We start from the raw sequence: 18577 nt of genomic DNA on the forward strand, positions 1-18577 counted from the left end.
TATACCATACCCGCCTTTATTTCTTCACTTTCCCACTGGTAATTGGGCTATAGTCAGTATTTCTTCTTTTCTCCTTTTTCGAGATAATAACCTCATGTGCTATACAATCTATATCATGTAATGATAGCTCTCTTATCTCTCCTCTCCTCTTTGGGGGCTCTTCATTTATCTTAGACATACCTATGGGCTTTTATTTGGTAACCCTTCCCCCCAGTTCCAATTATAAAAGGACAAAATGCGCATTCATTTTATTTTTGTTTATATTTATCCAGCTGTGTGTCTTAAGATGTTCTACCTTTTCATTATTTATGCAGTATTTTATCTCCTTCGGTTTGCTTTCCACCTCAATTAAATATTTTTCATTTAAATTGTATCCTGTAGCATAAATCTCTAGAAAGCAGCGCGTATCTATTGAATGGGGGTGAAAAGGCATATCGTAATATCGTGTTTAAACATTTGTGAAACTTGTAATTTAAACGATTGCTTTATCTCAAGCATTTTAGACACACTTCCATGTTTAATCGTAATAAAATGGCAGTGCTCTTTGAGTATCTCTTTTTCTTAGATACATTAAAGATAATCTAAACAATAATATTGTTTTAGTTCTGTTTAAAGCCAGCAGAATACATTTTGGTACTGGTGAGGTTGATTTTTTCTTTTTTAAGAACAACGTCCATTTAAAAACAAATCTTTTAAAAGAAATGTTTCATACTCCAGTGTAAGAATACGAATTCTGGGCAGTATCTATTGTAAATACATACTGCATTTCCACTGGGATGGGTTGTTTTTTAAAAACATTCTTTTTAGTTTTGTTGCCACAATGTAAAGAGAAAAGTCACAGACAGGAAAATCTCCAGGTCTGCTTTTCTCTGCTGGGCAGCAAATGAATTGCAAATCTTGCTTGATCGTTGGATGGGTGAAATTTACAAACCAATTTTACTGTAAACAGTTTGATTTTATCTTTTCTTTTCTTCTCTTCTCTTCTTCCCCCTCAGGATCGTCACGATGGCACCAGCAATGGGACAGCCCGGTTACCCCAGTTGGGGTCTGTAGGTCAATCTCCCTACACCAGCGCCCCTCCACTCTCCCACACCCCCAATGCTGACTTTCAGCCCCCATACTTCCCTCCTCCTTACCAGCCCATTTACCCCCAGTCTCAAGATCCTTATTCCCACGTTAATGACCCCTATAGCCTGAATCCCCTCCATGCCCAACCTCAACCCCAGCATCCAGGATGGCCAGGACAGAGACAAAGCCAGGAGGCTGGGCTCTTACACACACACCGGGGGTTACCCCACCAGCTATCCGGCCTGGACCCTCGTAGGGATTACCGGCGGCATGAGGATCTACTGCATGGACCCCATGGGCTCAGCTCAGGACTAGGAGACATTCCTATCCATTCGATACCTCATGCTATAGAAGATGTACCGGTAAGGAGGATGCATACGGTCTATGTTATTCACCCACAACTACAATTTCATGACCGAGTGTGTGCCTTTTCTCAGCAGAAATTATAGTTGCCCAAGGCAGTGTGTAAGGAGTGGTAAGGCTTTTGTCACACGAAAGAATTCAACCTAAACAGCAGCAAAACCAAAAATGCCAAGGCTCCCACCTAGAACAATAGGTTCCTGCAGCTATACCCACACCTCCTCTGCCTTAACAGTGTCCACTAAAATAGAAATAAATCAAATTAGTGTCATCATTAGCAATATCTTTCATTTTCAAAGACAATAAGCTGTTACCATAGGAAGAATATTTAATCCCGCCATTGGGCCTTGCATTTGGGATTGCTCACTGCCTTGGGGAAAAAACATTAGTCTGAAATGCAAGAGCTCATTAAATGCCCTCCCAGCCAAAGATTTAAAAAAAAAAAAAAAAAAAAAAAAAAAGTGGAAGAAAGTGGCCTAAGAAGAAAAATCAGTTCTTAGTGATTACGGAATTGGCATATGGTACAATGACGTCTCAAGTTGTAAGAGGATACATCCAGATTCTCTACTTTAAAGGAATTATGTGACAAATCAGAGAGGAGGTATATTAAAATGCTGCCTTATTCTTTTAGCTGGAGTGCTAAGGGATGACCTCATAAATCATTAGCAATAGGTTATCAAATTCTATCCAGACCTCCTACACCCTATATTAAATTAAATGTTTGGAGACTATTGGATAATACATTATTTTTGGTCTAATTCTGTTATCAATAAATACAGTTTAAAATGATTTCTAATTAAGCATGACATTAGCACATTGGCTATTTCCAGTGCAAGATGGCTATTGTTCATTTGCAAGTACTCTAGTAGTGCCATGTGATCTAAAGAATTTGTTTCTGATCAAAGTTCATATTTCTAGTTTTCTCCCTGCAAAAAAGATTTAGAACTTGCCAATAAATTTATTAAAGTTCATGGAGCTCCCGCTAAGAGGCTAAAGCCGCTTCAGTTATAGGGGAAGGAAGAGGGGAATTGTGGTATCTGGATGTGATTTTTGCTAAAATGCCATCCCAAATTACAGGATCAAATATTACAACAATATATCCGTTGACAGTTTAATGAGTACAGTTTCGTGTTGCAAGATGGACTTACCTATTTTTTGGTCATTTTGAAACCTTTTGTAAATTATACCTGGGGAAATAATGAATTTATTACAGCTCTCTTCTGGCTAAATTAACCACAGAAAATTGCTGCTTATGTTTAGCAGTTTTGCAATAAACGCATACATTTCCCCAAGTGGAGGCTTTAGTAAGCAAATTAGATCCGTTGAAAACAGATCGATTCTTTTAACTTGAAATAAAACGTCATGAAGGCAATATTTAGAAGAAACTAATTTGTTGACTGCCAGGTCATAGTTACTGTAGAAACATGACCTAAAATATTTCTCTGAATCCTCCCTTCCTGCTATTGTACTTTGTTAAAGTGGACGGTCTTGGAGACCCCTTTTTACAGATATTTTAAGTGCATATCATTTTATTAGTCTTTCAAGCACCTATGAATTCTTATCACTGCTATACTTCGTGAAAGCCATCTGGTGTAAAACGTTAAACTAGTCCAGTCATTTTTTTCCTGTAAAACTGAAACAGCAGGATGTATGAGCAAATAAAATAAAATAAATAAGAGAATGTATCTTCTGAGAGTATTATTCAGTTAGGCAAAACAAAACGTTCTTTTAAAGGAATTTGGGTCAGGAAAAAGGTCATTCTGAATTCTCCCGTTGCTGCAACAGTTAACCTTTAATAAAAATCACTGCTAAATATTTAAGAAAATCCAGTAGATGGTGCAAATTATTTAATCATAAATATCTCTGTGGGATTTTAAATTTAATAGTCCTCGCTGTATGGGATATGTGTAGAAATAACACAAATAAAAGTATTATGCCACACTACATTTACTTTATGGGTTTAGGGTGCATGCATAAAGGGATCATATTTCCCCATATAGTTAAAACACAAGAACTGCAGCAGTAGTCATTTCTGAACATTTCTCAATTTAATTATACTTAAATCCAGAAGCACTTTAGGCAAGTTACAAATGAGAGCATTGAGTATAATAAAACCTGTAATAAAGCAACTTAGTACCATCCACCCGGAATCATTGAGATCAGGCACAATTAACAGGAGCATAAATCCAAGACAGAATGGAAAATGTTAGAATCAGTATTATTGTTGGACAAAGACTAGAGAAGGAAGTAATAGTTTTTTAAATGGTAATGCCTGTGTTTTGTAACGATTGCGAAATCTTCTATCTCAGCAGCACTGGTGTTAATTTGTAAACACAGCCAGACATTATATTGCCTGTCAGTTTTTGAATTAGAAAACATGATTTCATTTTACTTTCTAATCACGTTTTGACTCCGGCACATAAAATCCATCTGCAAAAGAAACAACAAAACCTGCTAGTGGACAATAGTAAAGCAATCGGCTCTTCATTCTGTTTTCATAGCACTTTCCCGATCTTCATTTCAAGCAGTGATTCTCCCCCGCCTCCCCGCCTGTTTTCCACAGTGAAAGTGTGCTAATACTTTGCCTCCTTCTCGCACCCCCTCCCTTAAAATGTTTCCAAATGATTTCCAGTGCTCCCCCCCTCCCCACAGTTATTTCTCCGCTAGCTTCCATTGTGTTTTTCTCTGCCCTCGCGGCAGTAGGCACAGGAGCAACACTTCGCATACTTGATTGCTGTTATAATAGGAATTCTTTTTAAAGAGTTGAGGTACAAAACTAAACGGTGACTTGGATTTCAGGGTCACAATTGCACTTTGCGGCAACTCCAGGTGTTTTTATTTCGAAGGAGAGGAAAGAGGGGGAGGAATCCTAAAGCTTTCTTTAATTTGGAAATGCCAAAATCCCAATAAACGGAAATCAGATGTTTACATATAAATTGTAGGGAAGAGAAAAAATAATTGATAACACACACAGCCTTCCTGACATTCGTTTCCCTTTGTTATGATTATACATTTACCTCCCTATGTATTTCTTTTGTTGCAGCATGTAGAAGACCCGGGTATTAACATCCCAGATCAAACTGTAATTAAGAAAGGTAAGCCATTTCCTTTAGCATTCCAAGCATGTCCTCACAAGCTGGGTACTACTGAAGAGAGAACTTGCTAAGCTTCCCCCCACCCCCTTTTTTTTCTTTCAAATATAATTTATTAAAGGGTTGTGAATGGAAAATAAAATAGATCATCAGTGTTGAAAGCAGCCTTCATTTAGTAGTAGGGTTTGCAGTTTTTACAAGAAAATGTTGCAATATTAGCTCAGATTCAGTGGTTTAGTTCATTATAATGCGTTTCACTTTTGTAATTAGACCAATTAATCCAACTGTGTGGCATTATTTATCCATGTTGAGAATTTGGGGTTTCTGGAATGGTAAGAAATGTTTTCCATATATATATATATATATATATATATTTTTTACATGATGATGAGTAAAAATGGTAGATGGCTTTGTAGAAAAGGTGTTAGGTTCTTTAGTCTGATCATTGTGAAGGTTGTTTAGACGTGGGTCTTTAGGAGTGGTTGTGAAAATGGTTCCTAACTGTGTAAAAGATATTTTGTGCTTTCATTAAAATCTGGTTTCCCATCTTCCTTCAAATGACCCTAAGGATTATGAAAATATTGTTCAAGGTAGTTTTTGGTTCTTGATGAAAAGATGGAAAGTGATTGGTTTGCATTTGGATTCTGTTTAGTGAGCTGTTGTTGGAGTAAAACTCATGGAGTTGAATGCTTAGCTATTATTCGCTCTGAGCAATAGCATGCTTATATTTTGTTGGCAAGGTAATAATATTTGGGTATTCTATGCACCACCAGAGGATGATGCTATATAAAGCGGTTCTCCTTTCTTATTCTAATCAGTATACAGTAAGCTAGTTTAAAGTTTCATTTTTCTATCTGTGAAGCCTTTGTCACGTCAAATTAGATGTGCAAGGGATAAATCTTAAGAGATGCTCTTTCCAAGTCGACATGATAATTGGCTCTTTTATTAGTAATCTCAAGAGTTCGTTTAACTCCTATTGTCTCTATTAGCCTCCCCAGAGCTATTAATGTCACAAGTGATCTATCCAAAACCTAGAGCCCCCCCATAGGTTTGGACTATCCCCACTAAAGTAAAGATGTAGGGGGGAAAGTAGCACACATGAGGAGAGAGAAAGAGAGTAAACATTTATAATGTACCCCTGTGGAACTTGAATGCAACCTAAATTCCATGCAAAATAATCTGGACATGTTTCAGTTGTGCTTAGTAATGCTGGCTACTGCAAGGGCTCAGTAGCTTTTTGGTGGCCCTGAATTTATTCCAACAATGGCCTGAACCTGACTGCCTGGGGGTGGGGAATATAGGGTGATTTTTATTTTTGGTAGCTATGTAGTTAAACACACAAGGTTTCTGGGCAGATGTATGCATTCACAGGGAAGATGCTGTAATTTGCTCTTCAGTGTTTCTTTTACTGGCGAACACTGCACAGGCGTTTCAGAATATATTCATTTTTCCTCTGACACACTGAAAACATGGTAGCACAAGTTAAGGCACACAGTCCTCACTCTCTTTTGCAGTTATCGGTATCGAAATACATACATCAGTTTAGCATTTTGTACTATATTAATATGCAGAGGGCTGCTTTTTGAAACCGCCTGTGAATTGCCCTCTTCCCAGTTTTAAAATATTCGGCTTGACGTGACACCACTTTTAGAGGGGCCTGCCTATTAAAAACTAAAAACAGACACTTGCTTCTGCGGCTGGCTCATACCAACTTGCTTCTAAGGCCTAGCTTATTTCAGGAGAAAGCAAATGTACCCCTTGATTATTAGGCTGGGTCTAGATTTTGTAAGTGGTATTTTTACCGGGGGGGTGGCTTCCAGATACCAAACATACAACTGACTAGTCCTTAAATCTGCGCGTGAATCCATGTATTCATTATTGCCCGCATTTAAGGGCAAACGGAGACCTTGGCAATTGGGTTTGGCTAAAGTGGGTCGCCTCCCAGCCCACAGAGGGGGGAGAGGCGGCTTCACAGCGGCTTTAGTAACCCGGACGGGGGGCTCTTCTCCGTAACCAGAGCCCGGCAGGGGAGCCCCAGCGGCAGCGCGCAGACGCTGCACTGACAGCAGCTACTCGCTGGGTCTTTTCTCCCCTCGGGCTCGCTTGAGTCCGAAACAGCGCCGGTCCCCCCGCCCGCCTTCCCCTCACCCCCTCTTCTTCCCCAGCCCTCCCTCCCCCACCTCTCCCTGCCGCCCCCTCCCCACCCCGGCGCTGCCTCATCCCCGTCCCGCGCCGTCCCTCCCGCGCTCCTCTGCCCGCTGCGCCCCGCTCCCCGCTCGCACGTGGCGCGGAGGCCGGCTGGGGGCTGCCGCGGCGCTGCGGGGCCCTAACGCCGCTCTTCCCCCCTCCCCCTTGTCCGCTGCAGGCCCCGTGTCCCTCTCCAAGTCTAACAGCAACGCCGTCTCCGCCATCCCCATCAACAAGGACGCGCTCTTCGGCGGGGTGGTGAACCCCAACGAGGTCTTCTGCTCCGTGCCGGGCCGCCTCTCCCTGCTCAGCTCCACCTCCAAGTACAAGGTCACGGTGGCGGAAGTGCAGAGACGCCTCTCCCCGCCCGAGTGCCTCAACGCCTCCCTGCTGGGCGGGGTGCTCCGGAGGTGAGGGGAGGAGGGAGCCGACGGGGCGGGGCCAGGAGGGACAGGAGGGGTGGGGAGAGAGGAGACAAATCCCCCCCCCCGCCCGCCCGCCCCCCAGCGTGGCCGGGCCGGGCCGGCCTCTGCTCGCTGTTTCGCGCGCTGTCCGCTGTCAGCCCCCGGAGCTCGCGCCAGGGCCCTGGCGACATCCCGGCAGGGCTGCAGCCGCGGTCCCTACCCCCCGCCCCCCAGACACTTGCCGGCAGTCCCATGCAGCATGCCCCAGCCCGCCACTGCAATCCGTGCAACGCCGCCCCGCCGCCTCCAAGCCCTCGCCCCATCGCACCCCACCCGGCCACGCGGGCAACAGCTGCGGCACCACGAGGCGAGGCGAGGCGAGGCCACCGCTCCTCAGCATCATCACATGAGGTCACTGCAACCATAGCAACCCAGGCCAGTCTACAACTGCACTAATGCAGCGCCACGAAATGATGTCGCCGCCACCAAACCATTTCTGTAGAAGGCTGCTGCTTGCTGTGGCAGGATGCTGCAAAGGGGAATAGTTTGCTTTAAAGGGACGCTTGGATCCTTGGCGGTAATCGTTTTTGGGTGTGTTGTAATACACAAAGGATGCAGGAGATACCCTCCTCTCCCCCAGTCTTCCCCCTCCCCCCCCTTATGAGAAATTTGGTATAGTGATTTTTCAAAAAGTTTGGGTTCTATATTCAAAGGATGCAACCACTCATTGGTGATTTCCTTTCTGTCTTTCTTAGTTACCTAGGGGTTATAATCTAATCCACACAATTAAAGATCACTTGAGTAGGGAATAAAATCCAGAATTAATTAATAGGAAGCTTCATTTAAACAATTTATCTTAACCTGTCTCTGTTGAAAATAGTAGATAGGTATTTATAACTTAATCTATTTGCTGAATACAGTGAAGTTCTATAATGGTAACATAAGTTTTTGACCTTTTAGATTAGTCTGCTAAATAATGCATTAGATATTGCAAATAAATCTACTTTAGCGAAGTTCCCATTAGGGGTAGTAATGTGTCAAGAGCTCTAAAATGATTATGGCTTTGGCCAAACAGATCTTGTAAGACCCCTGTGCTAGTATATGAATTGATTTGGTAGGTTAGAAAACATTTTAACTATAAAACCACTCAAAATTAAAAAATAATGACAAAAAATATATCCTTTTCAGTTAATTTTGTATTCAGCTTTGCTTTAATTGCCTGTTCTTCATTCTTAGCTTTTCCCGGCATAAAACTTTCCTAAATGTCCCTTCATCATCAACATTATTTTCTAATACATTTTGGGAGGTTTTAAAAGGAACTGAAATATGACCTGGTGCAGATTAGTCATATTCTAAGTGGTTTTTATGTGTGAAACAGGGCGAAGTCTAAAAATGGAGGGAGATCTTTGAGAGAAAAACTGGACAAAATAGGATTAAACCTGCCAGCCGGGAGACGTAAAGCTGCTAATGTCACCCTGCTCACATCACTAGTAGAGGGTAAGTGACTCAAATATTGGAAAGGGTTCATTTTTTGCCTAATAGGATAAATCCCCAATTTTTTCAGACCTGTGTTCCTTGTTTGAAGGAGGTTATTTTGTCTAATCTTCATGCTTGGGAAAAATGTTAATTCTGTAACTGTGTCTTTTATGTTAACCTGAAATGTTTTTAAATATCTCTTGCATATTTAGCATTGCCATATATATTCACATACACACACACACACACACACACACACACACACACACACACACACACACACTCAGGGTGCTATCTGCATTCTTATTCAAGTGAATTATCCGGCTGTAGTGAATTGACTTCAGTGAGAGAAAGTATGGGCCTATAGAAATTTCCTCTCTGAATAAGGACTTCAGGATCAGGCCCATAAGTATTACTTATGTGAGTGAAAGCTACAGGATTCAGCCAAAGGTTCAATCCCCTCATTCCATCCTCCGTCTACCACTGAGGACTAAGCAATTTTAAATTTAAAGAACTGCAGCTACTCAAAGTTAAGTCTCTTCTCCACCATAAACAACATAACAGTAAATCATTTAAGTTATTCTGACATCTGAGAAATGCGAGACCATTGCTTCCTGAATTAATTTGGGAATCCTTGACCTAAGTCACGATTTAACAGTGTCCTGAAAGCCTCAAAGTTGTACTCTTTCCCCTACCCACATTTCTTTTTTCTTTTGGTTCTCATTTTCAGAACATATGCTCGTTTTATTACACCGTGCTTCCCTGTTTTACTCTTAGATGAAAAGGTGCAACTTCTTTAAGCCTTCAGACTTCATGTGCTTTAATATTTCTAATGTGGAAAGCTGAAAGAGGTGCAATCACTTGGTTAAAATGGTTACTTTGTCACAGACGCTTACAAAAAAATTAATCCGGGTCAGTCTAAAATATCTTTCCTCCTCTCCAGTTTTGTTTTTGACATTCCTTTACACTGATTTTGTTTGAGTCTGTAGAGTGCTTTTAAGGATGCTTAAGTTAGCTTAAATTTGGTTGTGCTGGAGGGATTTTATAGCTTTATTCTTTTTTGCTTTGTATCATAAGAGATGAAGTAAAAACATATAAAATTGCCAGACTTGATTTTTAATACAATAGTATCACTTTGGTTATTAAGTCCATTATATTTTACTGCTGAGTAAGTCTTTCTGATCTAAAATGGCTTTACAATTGCACCAGCACTCTAGTGTAAGAAAAATAAAAAACAAGAGAACTTGCAAAAAGTCTAGATTTGATGGATGCTAATATTATTTGTGATGTTAATGAAGATGGAGAGTATTTTACAGTCATCTATTGTTCTATTTGGTCTTCACATACGAGGGCTTTAAGGAATTATTAAAAAAAAATAAGAACTATGGGTTGATTTTTCAGATAAACTGGTAATGGTGGCTAATTTTTTTGGATGATAGTATAAAAATTGTTTGGGCTTTGAGTCCCGTGGTGATGAGGCAGTTTCTAGAGTACTGTTATTGTTTATGATCCACTCCATTTTATGGAAACAAGCTCACTGGACTGAGGCTTTGAAGCTCTAATTGGCGCATGCGTTCTTCCGGAGCTGGAGCTAATGGCAGGAAGCCCTGCAGTAAAAAACAACTGGTTCAGGAAATTAAAACCAAAGATTTTCAAATCAACAAAACAGACAGACTCAGTGGAATGACCCTAAAATTCTCATGGTTAATCGTTTGGGGGGAACAGATAATTATATGCGATCAAGTTAAATTTTAAACACTTAGCTGTTTAATGCATTGTATTTAGAAGAGCTCTAGGAGTAATTATGATCAGTACTAATCATTTATATATTGTAAAAGAACATATATATATATAATGTCAAGGCAAGTATATATTTTCAAAGAAAATAGTTAAAAATGAAATATATACTGTGTGTATCTGTTTACTTAGCGAGAGATTTAAACTTACAAATACATACACATGATTTCACTTCTAACTCTTTTCTTGGACATATATATTTGCTTTGACCTAGATTACAGCAAAGAAAATTAATAAAATGAGGATATCTGTAATTTGCACACTAGGCAGTACACTTTAAGAGAGAGTCTAAGTGCAATACTGTATAGCTTTTGCTAATCTACTTTGCCCTATGTGCTGTGTATATTGATTCGATGTGCATTTCTCCTCACCCCCCTTTCCAGGAGAAGCAGTACATCTAGCTAGAGATTTTGGGTATGTCTGTGAGACAGAATTTCCTGCCAAAGCAGTTGCTGAATTTCTCAACCGACAACATTCCGATCCAAACGAGCAAGTCACAAGAAAAAACATGCTTCTAGCTACAAAGTAAGACATTTACCTTTCTGTTGTGTTACTGAGTTGTAAAGAAAAGCACAGGTTTTGGGGCTTTTGTTTTTGTTTGTTTTGTTTTTTGCCATGCAGTAAATGGCTAATGATTTTGCAAATTGTAAGACTGTGAATATGCATTCATAGTATATATTACAGCAAAAAGTATATAACCAGCTTTATTTTCTAAAGTGAGTTTATGCAGATTTTCTTGAAAGCAGGTTGTGAAATCTTGGATGGATGTTTATTTAAAGAAAAACAATAATTCCTTAAAGGAAAACATTTGCTGGGCCTTTATCAATTTAGACACTAGGGGAAGGTTTCCTACTGACAGTAAAATAAAACTGGCACATTAAACTGATTTCAATTCATTAAATCTTTTTTTCTAAGCAGCTCTGTTACTTAGTGAATATAGGGATATTACAAATATATTTTAAATGACAATCTGTATGCAGTTAAAATGCGAGTGGAGTTTATCATTGGTGGGGCTGTCTAGGCTTCCAGGTGGTGTGTGAAAAGAAAATGATTGTTTTGATATGTTTGCTGGAAATTAAAAGGGTTGTTTAGTAGCCCTTAATTACCAATGGAGATGTCACTAAAGGGCACAGTGCCAGAGGGCACAGGCAGAGGATGGGAGCCAGTTTATGGCTGGAAGACATTAACAGAGGTTTTAGAATACAAACTGTTTCAAAACACCTCTAATCTCTGCTATAAGGTATTATTTTCTCAACAATTTGTGCAGTGATTGTGATATAAAATATAACTTATGCACAACGTCCATATAGCCTTGTATCCTTCCTTTCCACCTCCATGAAAGGAAGTTTCTGGTCCCAGCCAGTGTCACCCTGGCCTTTGTGGAGAAAGTCTCATTTAAACTATATATATATATATACACACACACAATAAATTTTTTTAAGAGCCTAATTTAAATCCTTAACTTCACCTCTCTGGCCCGTACCCAGTAAACCTTGGCTTTCCTCCTGCCACAGCCATTGTCTAGCTTTGTGGAGAAGAGAATAAGTCTCTCCTATTTCAAAAACAGGATCTTCCACAAGGCAAATAAATACCTGAGCCACCTTCTCAATATTACTCACCATATATCCTGTTCCATATTGCAGAGATACTCTAAGCTGCTTATTGATAATGTGCCAAAATATAACATTGGAGGAGGGACATAGAAATATTGTGATGACCGGCATAGGATTGAAATGTTTGTGGTGTTAGTGTATGTGTGTGTGGGAGAGTGATTCGTGATGTGTTTGAAATGTTTGGTGCCTTTTGGGTGTGTTTGTGAGTGAGTTTTTGTATGAGAGGTGGAGGATACATGAGAGAGTGTGAGTGAGTGAGAGAAATGTGTGTATTTGTGTGTGTGTGTGTGTGAGCAAAATGTGTGCATGAGTGTGAAAGAGAAATTTCTCCGTGTGTGTGTTGGAGAGAGACAGTGTGTCAAAAAAGAAGTATGTGTGTGTTGTGAAAGAGAGAAGCGTGTGTGTATGTGTGTGAAAGAGAGAAATGTTTGTGTGCATCTGTGAGTGGGAGAGGTGGCAAGGGAGATGAAAGAGAGATATGCTTGTCTGTGTGCCAGGGTGAGTGAGAGATATGTGTATATGTATTTGTGTGTGTGAGAGAGAGACAGCGTTTGTGTGTGTGACTCAGAGAGAGGCTGTGTGTGTACAGGGGGAACAGTCCCCTTGATCTGAAGGCTTGTGTAATCTAGCAGGAAGACTGCACTGGCTTCGCTGCTGACAACAATGGTTCATATCTCTCTCTCTCACTGCTCCATTTGTACTGCAGACAGATCTGTAAAGAGTTCACCGACCTGCTGGCTCAGGACCGATCTCCCCTGGGGAACTCTCGGCCCAACCCTATCCTGGAGCCGGGCATCCAGAGCTGCCTGACCCACTTCAACCTCATCTCTCATGGATTTGGCAGCCCTGCGGTGTGCGCCGCCGTTACCGCCCTGCAGAACTATCTCACCGAGGCGCTCAAGGCCATGGACAAAATGTACCTCAGCAACAACCCCAACAACCACACAGACAACAGCACCAAAAGTGGCGACAAAGAGGAGAAGCACCGAAAGTGAGGATTTCCCCCCTTCCTGCATCCATCCATCCATCCATCCATCCATCCCCCTCCTAGCTCCCTCCCTCCCTCTCCAATCACCCCAGGCTACAGGAACAAAATCAATGCCCTTCTGCCCAGCCTGTTCTCTAACTCTGCAGGACTATGCTATCCTTCCTCCCTTCCAGCCTTCAGCACTTCATATGCTCCCAGTTACTTCCCCATACCTCCTTACCCCGGTTTGGAGCCTGAGAGAACAGAAATGGGCGATGGAGCCAGCAAAGAAAAAAGTTCTGTCTGAGTTTGTGAACTTTTTTTTAAAAAAAAAAAAAAGCAAAAAGAGGAAAAAAATAAAAAAACCAAAACAAACAAAAAGAAAAGTAACTTTTTTCTAAAAATATATAAAAAGAAATAAAAACAAATTAATAAATAATACTAAAATATAAATCTATGAGCTTCATCGGACTGAATCATCAACTCCCCTTGCATAAACTTCAGTTAAGATTGTAGCCATATTAAAAAAAAACAAAACAAAAACAAACCTAAAGAAAAACAAAAGGCAAAAAGGTTTGATGACATTTTATCAGTATTGTGAATAAACTTGAACACAAAAAACACGCAATTCCATGTCATGTCTTCAGTTGTAGAACTTTTTCCTGTCCAAGGTAAAGTGACCAACTTGAACTTTCTATTGCGACACGATTCACAGTTATTATATAAGGGAATCAGTGTTTATGTATGTATATATTTATTTATGTGTAATTTAATGGGAACTGTAAATATGGTGAGTCTGTTTTAAGCCTTTTTTTATTTATCTGGTGATCTTGTTTACCTCTTGTTTAGTGGGTTTTAAATCTTCCCTTCTTAGTTCATCATGTGGTTCATGGTACTTATTTAGAAATCAGAGGTTTTTTTGTTTTGTTTTGTTTTTCTCTGGGATTCATCATTTTTTAGCCCTCTTGTAGCATGTTAAAGGCGACAATGAAGCAGCTGAACAAAGAAAAGAAAATTGAATTTTTATATATAATTAGTATTACATTTAGTTTCTCATTGAAAAAGAAAAAAAAAATAAAGTGATGTTGGATCCAGGCAAGATTTTTAAACGTTAGTGGTTTTACAACTATTACGTGTTGTGGAAAAAAAAAAGTTCATTTTCACCTACTGTCCTCCTGAAAGTATCATCAGAGCAATAAATTAATATTGTCTTTTAGATCAAGGTTTAGTTTTTCTTTTCTTTGCCCTCCCCCCCCACCCCCCCCAAGAACTTCAAATATTTGGGACCACCTGGTATCCTGTATTTCCACTGGCCATATTGGAAGCAGTTATAGTTGTATTGTATTGAGTTGTGCTGGCAGTAGTTTCCATGCCTGTCAATGTATCATAGTCCTTTGTTGCCCAGATAAATAAATATTTGATACGCTTTATGTCGATTTTTTTATTCAGTGGCTGTCTTTACCCAGGTGTATTTTTGTTCTTGGCAGTATTTTTTATTCAGGATGGTTACAGTAATTGAGTTTACCTCTCCCTTGACAATTGCTCTTTGCAATAAGCAGCTGAACCCATTGTTTCCCTCAAGTATAATAAAAACTTACTTTCAGCTTGGAGTTCAGAGCAGGGTATCATTTAGATATTCCACTGAGTCTGTATTCAGACAAATGACACAATAAAACACAATGTATTCTTTTGGATAAAAAATTGTCTGTACCAGTAAAGAAATGACACGCTATCTTTTCTTTACCCAAAACATAATTTTATTAAAAAAAATAAAGTTTTATTTTATTTATGTTGACCCTCTAGGTTTTTATTTGTGTTTTAATGATATATATATACACTGCACAAAATTATATATATATATATATCCTGTACAAACATATATATAATTTTGTACAGGATGAAAAATATGTTATCATTTGTCTCAAGAAGACCATTTTAAAAACTAAAATGTTAACCCATCAGTACCAAGGAAATACTGAAAATTAATTGCTGTGCAATGTGGTTCTATTAACACATAGATTTGAATAATAATAATAATGACATTGCTACATAGTCTTTGGCAAGTAAACTTATCTAAAGATTTCTGGACTGTAGTTAAGTCTTGAGGAAGGCAAATGATTTCAAATTCATCACAATGTTTTGTGTTTTAGTGGAACACACTGGTTGACCTCTGCTGAGATGGCCAATGTCGGTTTACAGAGAGCTGAAATCCTAACCTTAAAATTCAACCTTCTTCTGCCCCCACCCCCAGCTCTTTTTAAAAAGAGAAATTTGCTAAAAACTTTTTTACAAAATGTTAAAACATGTACAAATCGTAGGTCTGTTTTAATAAATCAGTGAGAGAATTTTTGCTTTCAACTTGTTTTGTCCAGCCCAAACAGAGAAGTCAGAATCTCTTGCATTATATTATGTGACAAGAAGGATTGTTAATATAGCTTATATTGTGAAGGTGCCTTTAAAGAGATTTTGCATTCTAAGTGATGCTGATGTTTTGGGGTTTGTTTTTTTCCTCAGACAGAAATGGAGGAGGTTAACTGTGAGGTGTTTACAATGAATCTGCAACGAGAATTAACATTTGCTCACATAGTTTGACGTTTGATAGGGCTGGTGAAGCAAAGCATTAGATAAAGCCCAAGATGTTTCATTTTGCTTTGGTAATCTACTTCTGGAAGGCAGCGTAAAATCAATCTTGCCAAGCAGAAGAGAGTTGGTGGAGTCTAAATTCTATTTTCAAAAGCCAGCCAGTTTATAAAAATGGTGGATATTTTTTAATACAAAATGAAAGTAGATCTTCTGAATGCAAAGCTGCAATTGTTTTTTAAAATAGTTATTTATTATTTCCAAGAGAGACTGGTTAACTGGAAAGTAGATGTAACAAAATAATGAGGTGAATGAACCCTAACTGTACATATTCTTGACATAAATGAAATGCACAGTATTGTAGCAGGTGAAGTGAAGCATTGTCTATCAGGGCTGTTTTTCTTGGCTGCATCTCAGATTGTGTGTGGGATCCTAACCTCAGGCACAATAGCATCCATAAACAGCAATACATTGCTGCTCTTTCTACAGCAACACATAAATACTCATTTTAAAACAAAAACAATCTTATTAAATACCATTCATTCATATCTGGATTTACAGATGCTTGTTACTTTTTGAAACCTGTACCCAATATAATCGTTTTATACTGGCCAATGTATAAAGCCCTCTTGTGCTAGAACATTATAATGTCATAATAAATAATGTTTTTAAAATATAATTAGTTATTTTAGTCTACAGTGGAATATTTTTAGTAGCCTTATGCTTCATTATCCCCCGCCCCCATTAGAAAACAGAAATTAAGTGAACTTGCTTAGATCTCTTTATTATTTCTAAAGAAGGAGTTTACAGAAGATAATGGAAATTATCCTTGTTTCGGTTTGGCCTCTTGGTGACCAACATGCAGTTACTAAAAGGTGTTAATTACTTTAGCATTCTTTGACTGTATTTTTAATGTTGTGATCAATGTTCAGCTGTAAAATTCTAGGTCTTGCTTTTATATACGAACAACATTTTTTTCTCTTTTTTTACCCATTTGCTGAAATTAGGATGAATGGTTGAGTTTTAAGGAGTTCTAGACCATTCCTGCCATGCTATACTAATTTATACTATTTAAAAAATGTAACACAATGCTCCTTCAAGATGAATAGTTAGCACCCTCCTCTTTAAATCATAATCTACCCCACCTACAAAAATCGAATATTAATATAATTTGAGATTTAACTGGTGGAACAGCCATCAGGACAGCAATGCCCCGCAGCTGAAATAATATTTAAAATAGAAGGGATTTGACATTTGAGAAGTCAGTGGCTTGAAATACCCAGTTGTACTTAGCTAATTCAGTCCTTAACCTCTGGTTTCAAATAAATCAATTACAGTCGATTCCACTTCAGTTCAGAAGTGCACAAGGTTTTTAGTTAATTGAATACATTTTATTCACTTGCTAGAAATATTCATTTATCAAAATCCTTACATTTAAAGGAGATTTCTTTATTGCCCATGATAAATTCCATTTCCTAATCAGGTCAAGTCATTGATTAGATTTTAGGCAAAATATGAGTAAACAAATTCCATAAAATGCATCTCTTTATTTACCGCTTTAACTCACACACTGTTTAATTTCTCAGCTCAATACAAATTCAGAGTAGTGTATACATCACAGATGGTTTTCAAAAAGTGGAACTACAGCAACAAATATTGAACAAGTGAAAAATTAGGTGAAGCCCTTCCTAGCTGACAGGACAAACTGACTAAACAAATAGGTAAATAAACAAACATGAATGATGAAAAAATGTGATTAGTGAAATAAAAATCTGTATTTCCTTCAATCCTGGTAACTTTACTGTAACTGACGTTTATGACATTGTTTTATGGTATTGAAAAATTAGGTATTGGGTTTCCTTCTTCTTTAACATTACTAATTTTCTATTGAAGTAAACGTTCTTGAACATACAGCAATGAAGTTGTATTATCTTCTTTAAACAGATATTGATATATGCAGTGTTTTATATGTGGTGTTTGCAGCATCCTGCTGGCAGTGGGTTTACTGTTTTGGAAAGGAAAGGGGTTAATTAGCGTCATTATCAATCACTAATGCTTGCCTAACGTGTCCAAAGAATAATCAAGTTAGAGGACAGCATGAAGCCAACATCTGCTTCATCCCAGTTAAAGATTTTATCCTGTATCCTTCAATTACTGGAAGTCCACGAAAGTCTTGGGCAGTGTCAGGGCTATAAAATAGGGTAAGATCATTACAGATCTAGAATGGAAAGAAAAGTGCAATATAAATAACAAATGGCTTCATTATTTAAGTTACAGGTGCAAGAATGATCATGAAAATGATCACGGGTTAGTAAAATGTGTTCCTTCTTTCTATCTCCAATGGAAAATAAAACCCACAAACCCTTGAGTTTTTAAATCACTTATGTACAGGTTATATGTTCCCTATTGGCAATATTTGGCTTAGTAACCTGAAACTCAGAAAAATAACCTAGCAATAGCACCAGATTAGCATGATCAATGGGAGTAGATTTTTTATAAAGTCATTTGATGATTATGTACTTGGTTCACCCTTGATAACCTCCTATTAAAGAATTTAAAATACCCCCCCTTTGCAAATGAATATTTATGTAACTTAATTCCATTGATCTATTTTAAAAGCATTTAAACTTTACCTGCACTATGGGATTTTTTTGTGGGGGAAGGGAGGACAAAGAGCATGGGGTGAAGAAAGCAGGATGTGTTGTTTCTTTTTTACTTTTACAGGTGCAATTAAAGTAACATGTAAGCACTTTTCCCACTTTTCCATTTTTGAACATGGTTTCAATATTAAATTGATGCTCCTGCAGATGTAAAGGCAATCCTGATATTTTCCAGCTGATTTATTTTGGCCAGTATTCCACCACTACCACCAGTTTAGTCAGGGAACTATGATGTGGAGTGGATGGTGTGATCCAGATTCAAATTAAATGGAAGAAAACAGCCAAGTATTCTTGTCTAACATCTTTACAATGCAGAAGTGTTAGATCATCATCATTGGGGGCAGAAAACAAGGTAGAAAACCATAGTAAGCTT

General features: G+C 38.6%; 1 protein-coding gene across 4 annotated transcripts in view; it reads left to right on the forward strand.

The window, feature by feature from the left end:
• TFAP2A (transcription factor AP-2 alpha) overlaps nt 1-12992 on the forward strand; it is a 20556-nt gene extending 7564 nt beyond the window's left edge. For 3 of the 4 annotated variants that reach the window (XM_077809123.1, XM_077809122.1, XM_077809125.1), the window contains exons 2-7: nt 996-1430; nt 4472-4523; nt 6886-7117; nt 8490-8608; nt 10768-10909; nt 12704-12992. In XM_077809123.1, coding sequence (XP_077665249.1) covers nt 996-1430; nt 4472-4523; nt 6886-7117; nt 8490-8608; nt 10768-10909; nt 12704-12992 — 1269 coding nt within the window. Of the gene's footprint in view, nt 1-995; nt 1431-4471; nt 4524-6638; nt 6652-6885; nt 7118-8489; nt 8609-10767; nt 10910-12703 lie in introns of all 4 variants that reach the window. The other variant, XM_077809124.1, reaches the window with a different exon arrangement.
• Nucleotides 12993-18577: the final 5585 nt, after the last annotated feature.

This window comes from Eretmochelys imbricata, chromosome 2 (assembly GCF_965152235.1).
Source record: "Eretmochelys imbricata isolate rEreImb1 chromosome 2, rEreImb1.hap1, whole genome shotgun sequence".
NCBI lineage: Eukaryota > Metazoa > Chordata > Testudines > Cheloniidae > Eretmochelys > Eretmochelys imbricata.